This window comes from Canis lupus, chromosome 3 (assembly GCF_003254725.2).
Source record: "Canis lupus dingo isolate Sandy chromosome 3, ASM325472v2, whole genome shotgun sequence".
Classification (NCBI taxonomy): domain Eukaryota; kingdom Metazoa; phylum Chordata; class Mammalia; order Carnivora; family Canidae; genus Canis; species Canis lupus.
In genome coordinates, this window is record NC_064245.1 from 74,690,798 (window position 1) to 74,708,627 (window position 17,830).

At 48.3% G+C, this 17,830-nt stretch overlaps 1 protein-coding gene across 10 annotated transcripts in view; it reads right to left on the bottom strand.

The window, feature by feature from the left end:
* Nucleotides 1–10,190: 10,190 nt before the first annotated feature.
* C3H4orf19 (chromosome 3 C4orf19 homolog) overlaps nucleotides 10,191–17,830 on the bottom strand; it is an 86,639-nt gene continuing 78,999 nt past the window's right edge. For 7 of the 10 annotated variants that reach the window (XM_049108705.1, XM_049108700.1, XM_049108699.1 and 4 more), the window contains 2 exons: nucleotides 12,491–12,544; nucleotides 10,191–11,497 (listed from right to left, as the gene is read on the bottom strand). In XM_049108705.1, the coding sequence (XP_048964662.1) occupies nucleotides 10,807–11,497; nucleotides 12,491–12,522 (723 nt within the window). In that variant the 5' untranslated portion in view covers nucleotides 12,523–12,544 and the 3' untranslated portion in view covers nucleotides 10,191–10,806. Of the gene's footprint in view, nucleotides 11,498–12,490; nucleotides 12,545–15,188; nucleotides 15,311–17,830 lie in introns of all 10 variants that reach the window. The other 3 variants (XM_049108706.1, XM_049108703.1, XM_049108707.1) reach the window with 1 other exon arrangement.

The window sequence follows — 17,830 nt, forward strand, 5'->3', positions numbered from 1 at the left end:
TTAAAGATATATTTTATTTATTTATTTATTTATTTATGTATGTATTTATTTATTATTTATTTATTTACTTATTTACTTATTTACTTATTTATGATAGACACACACACAGAGAGAGAGAGAGGGCAGAGACACAGGCAGAGAGAGGAGCAGGCCCCATGCAGGGATCCCGACGTGGGGCTCGATCCCGGGACTCCAGGATCACGCCCTGGGCTGAAGGCAGATGCCAAACCGCTGAGCCACCCAGGGATCCCCGGGAGCATGGCTTCTAAGGCCATTTGTTGGTCTGTCCTTTCAGGGCCTGGCGCACAGAAGGCATTCGTGGTTATTTGCTCAATGAATAAATAAACAAAGTCTACCTCTAAACATGTAAGGCCATCATTAACTCTTTGATGGGAATAAAAATTCAAGTTTGGTTTTTTCCTAACTCCTTTTCTGGCTGCCCGATTCGTCTTCCTTTTCTTTCTCCTTGGAAACCGGTTTTGTCCCCGGGAGCTTGTGTTACTGCAAGGGTTAGCTTGAGTGCTGGTGGGAACGGCTGGGTCCCAGGGTGGAGGACACCCCACGCCCTGCGTCCTGCCATGGAAGTGGTGTGCCTGGAAGCAGGGTGGTCATGGAGGAGTAGCCGGGCTTCGCTGTTGAGTTCGAACCCTGGCCCCGCCACTGCCTGCTGTGCCATAGCGGGGAAGCCACCTGACCTTTCTGAGCCGCAGTGTCCTCGTCTATAAAATGACCTATCTCACAGGGCTGCTCCAGGGGCAGGGAAAGCACGCAAGGTCAGGGCGCCTGCTGTGGTCTGCGCGTCTAGTGAACCGAGGCACTGCCGTTGTTAGGGGCCATCCGTGGTGACCTGCCAAAGGGTCTGTGGGCATCTGTCCCACCACAGCTGATCGACGTGGCCCGTGAAGGGGCCGGGCACGCAGCTTTGTCCGAGAGTGGCGCTCAGCCAGGAGTGTCTTGCTCTGAGGGCGAACCACAGTCAGCGTCCAAAGCCTCCCAGAAGAGCCACAGGGTGGGGAAGGGTCTGGGTTTGCGGGGGAGGACGCACGGGGTAGGAGAAGGAGCTGAGGCAGCACGTGCAGGGGCCTCACCTCTCCCTCCTGGGAGTGACGCCTCCTGCTTTGGAGAATTCCTCACGGCCTCCTTGGAGCCTTGGCATGTGGGCCCGGATCCCCTGACCTCAGCCGGACTTGACCCAAGTGGACCCAGGACACCTACCTGTGACCTGGCCAAATGGAGCCCCCTTGGGATGTTTGCCAACTGGCCCTGGAGTACATGGCTCCTTTTCTTGGGGGCTAAGGCAGTGGGCCCAGGGGCCGGCGGAGGCCATGGTCCCTGCCGGGTGGAAACTGAGGAAAGGAAGAGACATTGGTGCCACATTCGCACGCACAGAGGGGAGAGGGGCCGTTCTGTTGCCTTCAAGCCCCAGGCTCTGTTGCCCCCCAGGACCCGCTGGCCTTCTGAGCTCCGCGAACATTCCAAGGACGGTTCTCTTTTGTGTCTCACCTAGCTTGGGCTGAGTTTCTATCGCAACAGCAATGACAACAAAGCCCCATGACTAATGCACTTATTCACCGAAAACTGGCCATGGGAGGAGTTCTAGAGCCACGCGAGCAGTGAGGCCCTGGCGTCCAGCCCCGCAGCGTCCGAGCCAGGCGGCCTGGCCCACTGCGTGGTGGCCTCCTCCTGAGAGATCTTGCGAACCTTTGTTGCTTTAGGGTAACCTCCCAGAAGAGCACATATTTGGGCTTTGGGTGCCTCTGGCCATCTGTGACCTTACATTCTTGGGACTTCAGTCTTCTCGCTTGAGAGTGAAGAGAATGTGTCGCTTAGGGTGGCGGTGAGGATTACCTGGAGGTGGGGGTGTCATGCACGCAGCCCGGGGCCGGTACAGCCAGCGGGGGGCTTCAGACGTGCCAAGTGCAGATCCTCTTCAGTGAAATAAGTGCTAGAAGGAGGAAAGTGGTCTTTTGAGAGTTGGTTCTTGATGTTTCTGCCATAATCGCTTTGCTTAGCATTTGAAGATGAACTTGGGGTGGAGGAGTGGGTGGGATTGGGGGGGAGGAGGAGGACCCAGGTAGAAGAGGGAGCTATAATAGCTACTAGTCCCAACAGTCCCTGGGCACCAGGTTGGATACTTAGGTTAAATACCAGTCTCTCGGCCGTTATTGGATGGCCACAGATCTACAAGGGGCTTTTTCTTTCTGTGTTTATTCCAGCTGCCATTTAACCTTATCACCCTCATGGTAAGACATGAATGTAGTAGAGTCATCTCTGTGAGTTTCAAAAGAATTTGATTTCGGGGTGCCTGCGTGGCTCAGTCCATTAAGCATCCGGCTCTTGGTTTGGGCTCAGGTTGGGTTCTCAGGGTGGTGGGATGGGCCCTACGTGGGGCACCACCCTCGGCAGGGAGTCTGCTTAACTCCTCTCTCTCTCCCTCTGCCCCTCCCTCTGCTTGCATGAGTACCTACATACCCAACTCTCTCTAAAAAATTAATCTTAAAAAAAAAAAAAAAACTTGAGGAATCTAGCTAAGAAATTATAGGTTAAAATGTCCTTAGAATCGAGGTGCCTGAGTGGCACAGTGGGTTAAAAGTCCTGATTTTAGGTCATGGGCACATGGGTCATGGAATCGAGTCCTGAGTGGGATTCTTTGCTCAGTACAGAGTCTGCTTGGGTTTCTCTCTCTCCCTCTCCTTCTGCTCCCCTCTGTTGTGCTCTCTTTCTCTCTCTCAAATAAATATATCTTTAAAAAAATGTTCTTGGAATCATAACATTATACCCAACCCACAAAATTTATGGGTTTCCTTATTATGGATACCTTAATGTTGACCAAATCAAACAAAAACCAACCCAAACAAATCCTCTGAAATAACAAACCAACGCTGCTAAACCTCCCAAGTTTTCTGTCTTGCATTAAATGCATTTTATTTTATAAACACTTCCTTGGGGCAATGAAACATAAAAGAAATAGACCAATTTTAATGCCATAACTATTCACGTCAAACACGGTACGACTTAAATTTGTAACTGAGCATAAATTACTGTGTCCTAATAACGATGAAAATAATGAAAATAAAGAATAATCATAAGAGTAAAAAATAGACTGTTTGAAGCACCCCCAAGATGCATTTTTGAGATGATTGTTAATAAGGTAGGTAGAAAAGGATTTACTTAGTTGAGATATTATTTAAAATTATTAGAAGTGGTTGGGGCAGCTCGCTGGCTCAGGTGGTAGAGCGTGCAACTCTTGATGTTGGCGTTGTAAGTTTGAGCTCCACTTCAGGTGTAAAGATTACCTAAAAAAAAAAAAAAAAAAAAAAAAAAAAAAAAGGAAGTGGTTCAGGAACTTTAGTGGTCATAGCAATCGAAGTGTTGAGTGTTACTCATAAAGAAAAGGTGGTCCAGTGTGAGATATTCTTTGGGTAGTAAAATCACATTTAACATTTAGTATTCATCTAGTGCTGGTAGGTGCAAGGCACTTTTTCTCATGTAAGCCTCATCAGGGCCCAGAGGGAGGCATAGCCATGGCTTCCGCTGTCCTGGACCCAATCTGGGGAAAGGAATCTCTGCATATATTGTAATGGCTGTTCCTGTGGCAAGCATCATGTATGGTCATGGGGCCACCTCATTCTTTGTAGGATGAGAAATTTATAGTCCTGTGATCATTTAAAAACACAAGTATCATTGATAATAGTCTGAGAGACTTTATAGATAAAAGCCGAGACTAATTTTTCAATATTTTGTTAAAATCTTCGGAACCCGAAGATAACCTTTCTTTCTCAATTGACAATACATATAATTTTACTTTTCTGAAATTGAATTGTCTTTCTCGCCACCATCTTGTTTTAAAGTTTCCTCACCTTTCAGATCTCAGATTCACTTTATTGCTGTGATTGATGTGTTGCTTGAAATAATGGAGACCCAAGGCTTTCTTTTCTCAGAAATTTCACATTTTGATTCAGCCATTTTTCTGTTTGATGGGAACATGGCTGTTTCCATAGGGAGGCTGTATTATGTTGTCCTTACAAGGACCAGTTTGTTGTTCAATCTGTATGACCGTGGATGAATTATATAGCTTTTTTAAAATTGATTTTTAAAAGATTTTATTTATTTACTCATGAGAGACACGGAGAGAGGCAGAGACACAGACAGAGGGAGAAGCAGGCCCCATGCAGGGAGCCCGACGTGGGACTTGATCCCAGGACTCCAGGATCACGCCCTGGGCTGAAGGCAGACGCTCAACCGCTGAGCCACCCAGGCGTCCCGAATTATATAGCTTTTTGAGCCTCCATTTCCCCATCTCTGAAACAGGGATAATCCTATCTCCAACTCATGGGATCATGGTGGACTTAAATGAGATGATGCATATGCACAACTTAGGTTGTATGAATGCATAACAAATTGTCATTCTAAAAAATGTTAAGCTGTATTTGTACCTATAAAAAACCTAAACCCATAATTGGATGGCTCCCATAATTATTACTGGAGAAGATTTCTATATCAATAGTTGCATTATTTAGCAAATTATTTTTTTAAAGATTTTTATGCATTTATACATGAGAGACACAGAAAGAGAGGCAGACACAGGTGGAGGGAGAAGCAGGCTCCATGCAGGGAGCCTGATGTGGACTTGATCCCGGGTCTCCAGGATCACACCCTGGGCTGAAGGCGGTGCTAAATGGCTGAGCCACCTGGGCTGCCCCAATCTGGCAAATTATTTTGAAGTGGTGTCTTTGCTGATACATTTTTCTGGTTAGGAATTTTTTCTCTATAAAATTTTAAATGCCATAGCAGTTCTTGATTTATCTGCTGGCTAATGGCTGATATCATGAAAATCTGGGGGCCTATGATCTTATGGCTTTGTAAATGGGTAATTTGAAATTTCTGATTCCTTTCTAAACATCAATATTTAAAACAGGGAAAGCACATTTGTTAATGGGAAGACACTATTAACCCTCCTTGGCCTGTGAATTTTTTTTTTTTTTTTTATATGAGTACCAAGGTTTACATGCACCATTCTCCATAGCTTTTTACCTATTTTGGAGAATGGAAAAGGATGAGTAGGATCTGGAAATGAAATTATTTTTGTGATTTTTTTTTTAAAGTTGGTAACTACTATCAAGAGAAAATGTTATGGTTTTGCTTTCAAAATAGCAAGATCCCAACCAAATAAATATTCTGATTGGTCTGTCCCCCAACTGTCTTGCTTATACTGGTTCAGAACGTGCAGTTTTGATAAGGGAGATGAGTAAAATTCTTTGTCTACCTTCTGATCTCTAGGTCATATTTTACTCTAGCTTTATATTAGCTACTCCAAAATGCTTAAAAGCAGAAAATACACGTGTTTCCTAAAAATCAGGCTCAAAGGGTGAGGCTGAATGGTAGCAGATGAGTGGTATGGGAGTGTGTTTTCACATTTGCTTGTGTACGGCTAAGTGTGTGCTCACATGTATGTGTATGCCATATGTGTTGTCAAAAACATTACCTCAGGGGCACCTGGGTGGCTCAGTAGGTTAAGGTCTGCCTTTGGCTCAGGTCATGATCCAGGGTCCTGGGACTGAGTCCCACACTGGGCTCTCTGCTCAGGGTAGAGTCTGCTTGTCCCTCTGCTCCTCCTCCCTGCTCGTGTTCTCTCTCACGCCCTTTCTTTCACTCAAATAAATAAAATCTTAAAAAAATTAAAAAAATTTAACTTCAGTTTTGTCTATTTACAAACTGCTTTTATAGATAGTTCATCTGAGCTTCTTCTAAATCAGTGGTTTCCAAAGTTAGGTTTCACATAACAAGGGGCATGGGAAGAAAATATTAAAACTTTGATATGTAATTGTTAACCCATCTTACTATTGCTTTGTCAGGTATATGACACATAGTACAAGAGGACGGTACGTTGAATTCTAAGTGTACTTCTATTAGGGGTAAAAGCACAAACTTTTTTTATCGGTAACTGCTGCAAGATCAGGAAGCTGTGGCAATTCTTAGTATATAGTTTTAGGGTATCTCCACGTGTGGCTGGAGAATTACCCACATCAACTATGCAGATGCCAGGTCCCCACTCAAGACCTGCGGAATCTGAATCTCTAGGAGGTGAGGCCCATAAATCTGCTGTTTGGAAACAAGCACACTGAGATTTGAGAACATCTGCTTTCAACCTGGGAGGTAGGAATGATCCCCATTTTATGGGGCGGGGGGCAGCGAGGGTCAGCAAAGTTAAGAAGTTTAAACTCAAGGGTCACCTGGGTGGCTCAGTGGTTGAGCGTCTGCCTTCAGCTCAGGCTGTGGTCCCAGGTCCTGGGATCGAGTCCCGCATCAGGCTCCCTGCATGGAGCCTCCTTCTCCCTCTGCCTGTGTCTCTGCCTGTCTCTCTCTCTCTGTCTCTCATGGATAAATAAATAGAATATTTAAAAAAGAAATTTAAAATCAAGGTCACACAGTGAGCTAGAGGCACAGACTGATTCAAGCCCCACTTACTAGGATTGCAGAGGGCTTGGCACGTGCCACGTGGTCACCACCTCAGAGACCTGGAGGTCATGACACATGGCTGCAGGCAGTCACTGAAGAGCCAACCCTGAGGGACAAATGAGTCTTGTTATACAAACATGCAGCCTTTTTCCTTTCTCCCTTGGGATTTTAAAGATTGAGTTCAAAATGAGTGAAAAATGTGGTCAGCCACGTTTCCCATTGCGGGCAGGGGTTTCAAACCCCTGAAGTTTATGTCTTATTTGGGGATTAAGGTCCTCAGAGTAACGTAGCCTCAGTCTAGAGACCAAACCTTCACCACATGCTACTTCACCACCTTGCCACAGGCCACTATAAAGCCCCGCTGTTCAGAGCAGGGCAGTCTGAGAGGGAAAAGCATGAATAATAAATGCAATTTCTTTCCTCTCAAATTCACATAGACTTGTGCTTCTGTGGCCCTGCATTCATACTACCATGTTCTCCCAATAAGCACCCCAAATCTCAGCGGCAGGAGGTCTCCTAAACTATCTGGAGGGGAGCTGTGACTCATCTGCTCATTGAGTTCTCATCTTCCGTCATATGCTGTCCTTGATCTAGGCAAAGGCACTGGTCTGTTAACAGTTGGTTTTGTTGCTAGTAGTCAACTCCAGCCGACTGATTTCATGTGGCAGGTAAGAATCATCTGTAACCAGCATATTTTTATTTATTTATTTATTTATTTATTTATTTATTTATTTATTTATTCATGAGAGACAGAGAGGCAGAGGGAGAAGCAGACTTCCCATAGGGGTCCTGATGTGGGACTCGATCCCAGGACCCCAGGATCATGCCCTCTGCCCAAGGCAGACACTCAACTAGAGCCACCCAGGCATCCCTCTAACCTGCATATTTAATAGGTGTCTCTGAAGTGTTGTTTCATCAAGTGGCCGGTGGTCACTTGAAGGTTAGGCTGCTCACAGATGTCTCCTATAACCTCTTGCGTTGGAGGAACTTACCAATTTAGTAAAGAAATGTCCAACTTATTTTCCCATACGTTAACAGTGAAAGCATCTACCATGAGAAACAAATGTCAGCTTGTCTCTGTTTAATTATCGCCAGTTCCAAAATAGAGGGTTTCCAAAATAGCCGAGGTTTACTCTGAAGTTAAAAATAAACAAGCAGAAGGCAAGAATTTCCACGTTTTCATCCTAAGGTCCCCATCCCAGACTGGAGGCCTCATTCCTGTGCCCCGTGGGACACAAAATAAAGGAAGTCAGGTCTTTGGTCACGTTCTCGGATTCTGAGCCTTCTTCACTGTTTGGAGGGTCCTCCTGCTTGGAGACACTGATGGAAGACTTAGGAAGAGAGTCTGATGCTTTGGGTCACAGGGAGAAGGAGAAAGGGAGAAAGAGTGACTGGCCAGCAGTTACTAAGCATGGACAAATGGGTGTGTGCTAAGTGGCCTCAAACTCTCTTCGTGCCTTTAAAATTCTGCTTTGACAGCTCTAACAATTGGCTATTACTTGCCTTGGAAACCAGGGAAAAACTATTTTCTTTCCTATTTATATGGTAGTTCATATGGTAGTTATATGTATTTATATGGTAGTTCAACTTCCCCCAGCAAAAAAAAAAAAAATGTATATACACACGTTGCACACACACAATATATAGAAATAATCTTAAATTAAAATCAAGATTTAAAGTGGTAAATAGCCACAATACAATTTGCTTCGATCATGAAAGATCAGGATGTCCCCTCCTGATCACAGCGGGTGCCTTACATCCAGACTGCATCCGTGCTTTCAAGTCGTCCAGAATATTAGAAAAGTTGACTATTGCCAATCATCACTTTCCTGATATCGGGTGGCAGCAGGCTGCAGAAAGTCACTACACAGAGTAGGATGCTTAGCCAGTTGCTAGACAACCTGGTGGACAGGGCTAAAATCTGGAATTTCTTTTCAACCTGAAGATTCTGATTATCCTCTGACATCCTTTGGTAGAACCTGGATATGGGGGTAGACAAAAGGAGCCACGATAGCTTAAAAAAATAAAAATAAAAAAACACTAAACAAAAAAGACTTGAAAATCTTGGTCATCAGCTAACCTTTCTGAAGCAGTTTTTTGCAGAAAAAGAATCTTTAAAATTCAGGGGAATTGTTAATCATGGTGAAGTATCTGCAATAGTCTCAAAATGTGAAGTTACGTACATATGCCAGGCGCAGAAGTGTGTTTCCACGCAAGACAAAGAGACCTGTCTGCACGAATTCCTCACCTTACCCCTTTCCTGTCTGAATTTTCTTCTCTCATCCTTCTGTTGTAGAGACAGCAGCAGGAAGTCAGGACTGGACCAAAGGCTGAATTCCCATCTGTGTTTTATCAAATGTAAATACAACCTTTCAACCTCTTGCAAACTGGCTGTATCCTGGGCTTTTGGGTTCTGAGGGCCTGGGGTGGGAGAGACTGCAAGCTGACCACCTCAACACTCAATGTCTATTCTCCTTCTCAGTAAGCAAATACTGAATTTATTTTGAAAATTTAGACCAAAAAAAAAAAAAATCCTGACAGACAGAAAGATAAGTCTCCTTAGCCTTTCTTGCATCTCAGGGTGACCAAGTGACTAGATGCTGACCCAGGAGGTATAAGTGGAAGGATCAAATTATACTTTCAGGAGGTCCTTAATGGGGAGGGAATGAGATTCCTTTATTCATTTTCCTGCGTGGAAAGCAAATGTAATGATTGGATGGAACACTATCGCCCTGGACTGCTAACTCTGGATTTTCTTCTACATAAGAGGTAAATAGATCTCTATTTTTATAAGCCATTTATCACATGCAGCTGAACCTAATCCCCAGCAGCTACACTTTGGGAAACTGTAGAAGGAATCGCTCTCAAATATGAAGCATGCGGTGTGCTAAGTACGGTAGCAAATACACCCACAATGCAATGAACGATGACAACAGTTTACATGTTATGGGCTCTGCGTGACCTTAGAAGTAGAGATGGCGTGTCACCAGACACACTCAGGGTCATGTATGTCTCTTAAGCATTTGTGAGGGCGCCTTCCTCAAAGATGCCGGAAAGCTCAGAAATCACATTTCATTTCAATGATCACCAAAGTGCAGTGATGCCATTATTGACACTTGACAGTATGAGAGTTTTCCGTTGTGAGGACATGCAACCATTTTTAAAGGATTTGTTTTCAACTGGTAAGACTTATCATTTTATTGAGCGCCTACGGGGTGCGAGGCACCGTGATAAATACTTGCGTGACCTCATTTCATCTGTCCCAATACATACTATTATTGTCCCTTCACGGAGGGGCAAATAGAAGGGATGCAGTACTTGCCCGAGGTCATGTGGCAGAGCTGGAAATCGAACCAGGGTCAGGCAGATTTCAGAGCCTGTGTTATGAAATGTCATCCTATGGCATCTTCCACGTTCATATTTCTCTAGATAGACTTGACCATCCTCTAAAATTTCCACGGAGTCTTGTGGGAACGGCAGTTCTTGTTTTTTTTAGAAGTTAGAAGGCTGGAATCCAGGGAGGGCTGTTGTTCATCCTTAGGTAAGATGGGCCCACGTGGTCATGGTGTCCCGAGTTTGAAGGGCAGGGACAGACAGCCAAGGCCCTTCTCAGCAAACCTCCCCTGTACCTTAGTAGCACAGCTCTTGAAATGGAGAAAGAAACCTCAGGGCTTACCTGACGCTCCGTCTGGGAAACGAGAACCACCTTTGAGTCAGCACAGACAGACACATGTGTTGTTATATTTTAATCAGAATCAGACATTAAGTGGCATAAAACATCCATCTCTTCGCTCTTCCCAACCTCATGAGCTTAAGACTCAAATACAATGCAATTCTCCGTTTTAAGAATCATTCTGACCGGCTCCCCAGTCCCAAAGGAGGTTACAAAGTGATGGCGTAGAAAAAGTTAAGGTCGAGGTGTCTTAGTGTCGCGGCTGACGACTGACCATTTGTCAACCGCGGGCTCCTGTCCCATCCTGAGAGCTGCTGAGCTTAGCTCGACGCCGACCAAGTGGTTGGTCAGTCGTCAGTTCCCTGGGCGACCGTCCCTGCAGGTGAGCCAAGCTCTGGGACACACACTAGGCACTTTCAGTGGGGGGTGGTTACCTTTCCCGGGTTGGGTACACAACCGTCGGGCCCTGCAAAGCGAGACAAAGGATGCGCACCCAGGGCGCTCCGTGGCTCCGCACCCCTGGGGTTAGGCGCTGGGGTTTCGGGGCATCTGAGCCTCTGGGACAGGTGTGCGGGGAGCCGCCGGCTGGGCGGCCGCTGCCTGCGCCCTGGGCCCGTGTCCCGGGCGCGCGAGGGGCACCCCGGGGTGCGCGGCCGTCGGGGGGCGCGGGGGCCCTAGTCGGCCTCGTCCACGTCCTCTCCCGCCGTGGCCGCCTCGAGGGCCGCCAGCGCCTCGGCCACCGCCGCGTCCTCGGGCGCGTCCTCCCAGCCGCCTCCGGACCCCGCGGCCGGGGCCCCCGGAGCCGCCCCCGGAGCCGCCCCCGGAGCGGCGCCCGCATCCCGCAGGTAGAGCCTGAGGACGTCCGTGGCCACGGGCTCGTCCGCCGCGTCCCAGCCGGTCTCGGGGGCCGAGGGCGTGCGGAGGCCGCGCCCCCCGGCCGGTGGGTGCCCCCGCCCCGCGCTCCCGGGGCGCACCGCGCAGCCCTGCGGGGCCGGGTAGTCCGGGGGCGGCAGCCGCGGCGCGGGCTCGGGCTCCTCCGCCGCAGGCCCCTCGGCCCTGGGGTCCGCGTCGCCCGCGACCTGGGGCTCCGGCGAGGCCCGCGACGCGCTGCGCTGTTTCCGGGGCCCGCGCTGCGGGGCCGGGGCCGGGGCCGGGGCCGGGGCCGGGGCCGAGGCGGGGCCGACGCCGTTGAGGGCGCTGCCCGCCCCCGGGGCCTCGCCCCGCAGCGCCTCCTTGTGCACCGGCGCGTCGCCGCTCTGCTTGCCTTGCGCCTTGGCCTTGCCGGGGGCCCCGTCGTCCGCCTTGCAGCTGTTCACCTCGTTGACGTAGCCGGGGGAGGCCACTTGCACCGGATCAAAGAGATAGCTGGGGGTGACAGGAGGGAGGGCCAGGTTAACCTCTCCCTGACTCCATGCACTGAAGCCCTTGCGAACGACTGGCTGCCATCGCCAAGCCTTCCCACTCCGGCCCTGCTCCCTTCTACGGCTCCCGTCCATTTCTGCGATCATTCCGTGGAGCCTCTGTGCGTGGCTAAACCAACTGTAGTTGGTGTAAACGGGTTTTGAACCAAATGTGCAACAACAAGGGCCAAAGTGGCCAAGCGCTGATAGCCTCTCCCCTTAATGGAGCATTATGCAGTCGTTGGAACGACAAATACCAAGTCTGGACTAACAGGAACGATACTTATTATTATTATTATTATTATTGTTATTATTATTATCATCTTTAGGAACCATACTTATAATTCATGTTTATTCTAATGTTTTTTGAATAATGCCTACCATCACATTGCATTTACAACGGCATAAAACTTACACACACGCACACATGAATGAATGGATGTAGGTATATAGCTATAAATGTAGAACTAGAAATATTAAAAAGTGTTATTTGTGAAGGAAGCAGATTAGTTAATTCCCCCCCTCCCCCTTTATTCTGCATAGAATTCTATTGAGGTGATCCAAATTATTCTGAAATAGAATCTGGACAAAATTAAAAACACATATGTGACTGGGGTGAATTCTTTTCAGGGACGCCGTGTCAGGCACCATCTCTGAAACCCAAGCTTCTCTTTGCACTGGAGCTCCCTGGGGAATTGTAAATTCAACCTAAACCAAATTCAGGCTCAGAGTGTGATGTTGTTTCCAGCACGCTCTGAGCGGTGGGCAAAACCGGGTTTAAAAATCCAGGCCACATGTCCTCTTACATGATATCAAAGCAGTTCCTAACTCATAATTTCTTGGCAAGGCTGGTCATGCCCCAAGCTGGATAAATGCACTAAATCCTCGCAGGGTCTTTACAAGGGCCTCCACGGTAACCACAGATCCCTCCGCTCAGAGGTCATGGTTGCAACTTTACCTTTGTATCATTTTACAGCATCTGCACCCCATCTGGATTATTTTTTGTTACCGTCTGGAAAAGAAAGTTAAAAAGGAGAGAACATAGTGAATAGGAATTACGTTTGCTTTTTCCTTTCTAGATATTCCAAGTGCGTTGAGTCACAGTGTTTGGCAAAAGGATACCACGTGCGTCAGGGAGGCCACGGTTCCTGGGGACATCTTCATTGACCCAGCATCGCCCATTCAGAGTTCTCAAGCATCTACTGACACTGGCCGCTGTGCCAGGCCCTTCCGCCCATCCTGGGGGTTCCACGTGGCACCTCCACTTGGCAAAGGAGGAAATGCAGGCTGAAGAATGCCAGGGAGAGAAAGGCGAGATCGAGAAACATCCAGGCCACTTTCTATCTCACTGCCTTGTGCGGGGGGCCTGGGGAACCGACTCTGGCGCCGCCACTGTGCCGCAGCGGGGAGGTGACGGGGAAGAGCGGATTCCTTACCCTTACCAGTCCTTAGCTCCTCAAGCATTTAGGGACCTCTGGGTAAGGTGGCTGCCCTGCGTGTTCCACTACAGACACCCAGGAGGTTACAGCTGCGGTCATCATCCAAGCTTACGGGGACTAAGCTGCACCTGCTCTGCCTCTCCCGCGACTGGGCCAGCCCTGGCCTCAGTCCAAGGGCTCCACTCTCTCGCAGCCCGAGGAGGTGCCCCGGGGGGCCTCCTGGCAGCAGGTGGGCTCGGCTCTGGGCCACTTTTATCTCCCACCTGTGCCTTTCCAGGCTTTGAGTTTCCAGATGCTTGCCCCCTGACTAAAATCTTCCCTCCGTGTAGAACCCACCGAGTTGTTCTGATCTCCCCATGAAGATCCTAAAAATGGGCGTAGAAGAGTCTCTAAATCAGTTCCCTTGTCTGGTTTCTACAACTTTTAAAAAAGCCAAGCCAATAACAGAATCTACAGCCCCGGTCTCTGGAAGATGGGAACCCGAGGAAGAGGCAGAGGGCATTTGTCGTTGGCTGTGTGGCTGCCCCCGCGGCCCCTCGTCTGTCTTCTTCCACCTGAATTCCCAGGGCACTGCTTCACGGCCACTTCATGAGGCTTTACCCACATGGAAAATGACCAGCGCTCTCTTCTTTCTTTTAAAGTTTACTTATTTTTTTCTTTAGTCATCCCTACATCCAATGTGGGGCTTGAACTCACAACCACAAGATCAAGAGTTGAGCGCTCTTCTGAGTGAGTCAGCCAGGCACCCCAATGATGGGCAGGTTATGGGACCTAGGTAATCCACAAAGAACCTGGAAAACAGCCCCCAAAAGATATCCCCATCCTAATCTCTGGAACTTGTCACTGTTCCTTCTTATGACAATCAATCAATCAATGTCTTTGTAGGTGTGATCATAGGTTGGAAATGGGGAGATTTTACTTGGATTATATGGTTTGGGGCCCAGCTGTATGACTCTGGGCCTCAGCTATTTTTCCACCTGTAAACGGGGATAGTGCTATGTCTATCAGATGCCATCATCCGGGATTATGCGAGTTAACATCCACAAGAAGCATATACTTTAGGGCTCAGACCTGTTTGGACACAGCATGTTAAAAAAACAAAAAAAGAGGATGGAGGCCTTGCACCTAAGAAAGATACAAGTTAGTTGCCACAACACACACATGAACAAAAGCCTTCACAATACCAAGTAATCGTTGTTTTCTGGCATAAGGGCCAAATGGTGTATTTCTATCAACTGTGGCACCAAGTGAAAGATATAAGCCCCAAGTGCCACAGAAGTTCCTCAGAGGGAGAGATCATTGGGAACTTAGCCAGTGGTTTGTGTGTCCAACCATTTCCTTCTTCAAAGCACTCTCAATTAAATGACCCCGTTTCCAGAGCCCGGGATTTTGTTCCCAGCCTCTGCTCCCATTTATGCCTATTTTCTGCTAATAATTCACAAATCAGCTGGACAAACAGGATAGATAAATACTGCATGCTCCTCCTCACCCCCATCAGCCCCTGTCTTCCCCTCCCCTCCTCCCCTCCTCCTGCTCTAAAACCATGCCCCTTGGCCTGCTTGCGGTACTTTTATTTATCTTGGACTCTATTTAAAAACACAGTCGGGAGGATTGGTGGCAAAGGCAAAAAAAAAAAAAAAAAAGTCAAAGAAAAGGAAAAACCTGGCTTTGAGGTTTTTGAGAGAGGGCAGATTGTGGGTCGTCACCACATAATTGAAGCCACCCTGAAATATGACCCATTGTAAAATATCTGGTGGGTCAGTCTTAGGATGGGGAGTCCAAGAGGTGTGGGAGGGGAAGGTTTGCAGGAAGGAAGAGAGAGGAAAGAAGGGGGGAGGTGAGGAAGGGGCCTGCAGCCCCACTTTGGGTTCCCAGGTCCCAGAGGTGGACCATTGTCGACCGACAGTGGGGAACCCTGGCTGGGCTGCAGGCCCCCACCCTCTCCTGCCCTGGCCAGGGGCCCCCAAATGCAGTGACTGCTGAGATTTCACAGGCCAGCTGGAGAGCCACCACTTCCCCGTTTCCTACAGAATTTACAAGTCACCTGTGGCTTTCAGCTCCCCACCTCCTCCCCCAGGAAAAGCAGAGGATCCATAGTTTTCTTCAAAGCCATGAGATGTGAAGGATGTTTCAGGCTCCTGTTTCTGGCTTGGCTCCCCCCCCCACCCCTTCCCCCCCACCGCGTTGCCTGGGTTTCCTCCAGGTGGGGTCCCCTACCTGAGGGCCATGCTCCGGGCCTCTCCTCCTGGGCAGAGGCCCTGCCTTCTCGCAAAGCCCTGGGTTTTCCCTCCCCGGCGGTGGCATTCCTTCCCTCACTGAGGCAACTCCTGGGTCCCGGGCTGTGTGACCATGACAAAAAGGGTGGGGACTAATGTATTTACACTAGAGGCCTGCTGCCCGCATCCACAGTTTCCTTCCTTATATGAAGAGCCCTCATGGCACATCCAATCTCTCTCCACATGTCACTGCCACGTCCACGTCTTGCTCTGAGCCGCTGAGCTCTCCCATTTCCAGGAGGGGAAGGGACTCTTCTGTGGCCGGTGTGACACAGGGGAATGGGGGGCCGGTGGGGGAAGGCGGAAGGCTTGCTCGTTTGAAATTGAGACTTGGCTTCAACATGGGCTGTCCACCTGCTATCTCTCTGTGCCCCCGACCGCCCCCCCAACTTTGACAAGGGCTAGCTTGAAGGCCAGCTCTCAGTTGTCAGGTGCCTTTTATTACGTAGCAGAATCAAAATCTGCTTTCTCTTTGGAGTCTGAAAAAGCAACAGAGAAGCAAAGGGCAAATCCTTTGCAACCACCGGCTGGTTTACACAGGGGAAAAGCAAACACCATTAGGATGGTAGGTCCATCCACCCCCGGCGCCCGCCCACTTCTGCGTTGGGGGGTGGCCCTGCCCTGAGATCAGTGTTGAAGTTAAACAGTCCTGTGTTTGAGGATGGACACGCTGACGCTCTGTCAGTTACTAGTCTAGTCTTCTTGCTAGAAAGTCCTGTTCCACAAGGGGGGGTCGTGGTGGCAGTGAGGGGAGGCCAGAAGATCACAGGAGTTTTCAAACCAGGCAGAGACACTGAATATTCATCAGGAAGTCCAGAGGTAATAGAAAAAATCTCCATCCGGTTGCCAAGGGCTGCCTTTGAATAGTGACAGTCTGAGAGAGTGACAGGGGCAGGTCAAAGGACACAGGAACCAGATGGCAAAGGTTCTACTGGCCAAGTTTGGAACAACTGGAGCATCAAAATAAATACGACTGGCATAAAGGATTGTAACCTGCTGCATAAAACGAGGACCTATGAATCTATGCTGATCGAAATTTAAATGTCTACCTTATAAGCAGAAAGCCAGTTAACACACACACACACACACACACACACAAGGGATAATGGGACTAGAAAAATCACCATCATAACAGTAACTGATTCCAGCAAAAGGCATCAGTGGATGCTGAGACTAATGGGCAAGAGTCTGGGAAGAACAGGATGGTTAGTCTGCAAGCATCTCCCCGCCACATGAGTAAGGGTAAAACTGGATCTGGGCAGTGGAGAAATAGGCACACAGCACCTGCATCCGATAACACTGCCTGCAATCATCGAGACTAACCAGCTTCAGGTGCCCCGGATGGGTTATGCTGAGAATTCAGCATCACGTTTCTGGTCTTCCTGGCAAAAGAACGTAAGCTGGGTGGGAGTGTGAAGTGACATCTGTCACCCCACATGGAGGGATGTTCTGCAAAACAGCTGGCCTGTACTCTTGAAAAAAAGTGCTAGTCGGAAAAATAAAGACAGACTGAGGAGCTGTTCCAGAATTGAAGAAGACAGGATGTACGATGGCCAGATGACACGCATAAGTTTTTGGCTAAAAGGTCATCATCGATACAACTGCTGAAGTCTGAGTAAGGCCTATTGATTAGGTAACATTATCAAGTCAGTGTTAATTTCCTGATTTTGATCAATGCACTGGGGTATGTAAGAGAACAGCCTTGTTTTTAGGAAATACCCAGGGACGTATTAAGGAGGAAGGGGCATGGTATCTGTGATTCATGAAAATGATTCAGCAAAAAAAAAAATTGCATGAGTGAGCATATCAAGAAAGAGAAGGATAAAGCAAATGTGGTAAACGGTAACTTCTGGGAGCTGTGCGTGGAGCATATATGAAGATTCTTCGTACCTTTCTGAGAACTACTTTTCATTAACCTGATGTAATGTCAAATGAAAAATTAAAAGAAAAAAAACAGGAAATTAAAAAAAAAGCGCCAATCTAACATCAGTTCTTGTTCTCTTTATCCCTAGAGTAGGACCTAACACCTATGGGAAGTCACGGATATTAAGATATCTTCCCCCCCACCCCCAAAAAAAAGATATTCCTATAAAGAAGCACAGGGAAAAAGGCTTTGGAAAAGAGCTCACCAAAAGCCCACCAATTTTTTTTTTCTGGATTTAGTTATTCTGAGTACGTCCTGAAGACCTTTCCTCAAGAGCCAGTCCTAGGCACTGGGACTCTGAAGGCAAAGAAGGTACAGCTGGTTCCTGTCCTCAGCTGCCTCCTCTCCTAGGGGGACTTCCAGGCTAGTGCTTCGGTATCCTCAGCTGTCTGCCTCCCCTTCCACTCCCAAGCTCCTCGCAGGCAGCGCCCAACACCGGGCAGCGTCCAGCAGGGCCCTTTGTGCTTGGTATTCAAACAAAGGAATGACTGGTGAGTGATGGCTGTGAGTGAATAAAGGATGCGCAGGAGATTTTCTAAGTTATCCCAACAGAGGGCCTGCCTCTCCTCGTGATCACACTACCCAGTGGTCCAAGTCAAGGAGCCAAGAGCAGCTGCTGGGAGAGATGGGTGGGACTCCGTTCTTCCCTCCCGGCTTGG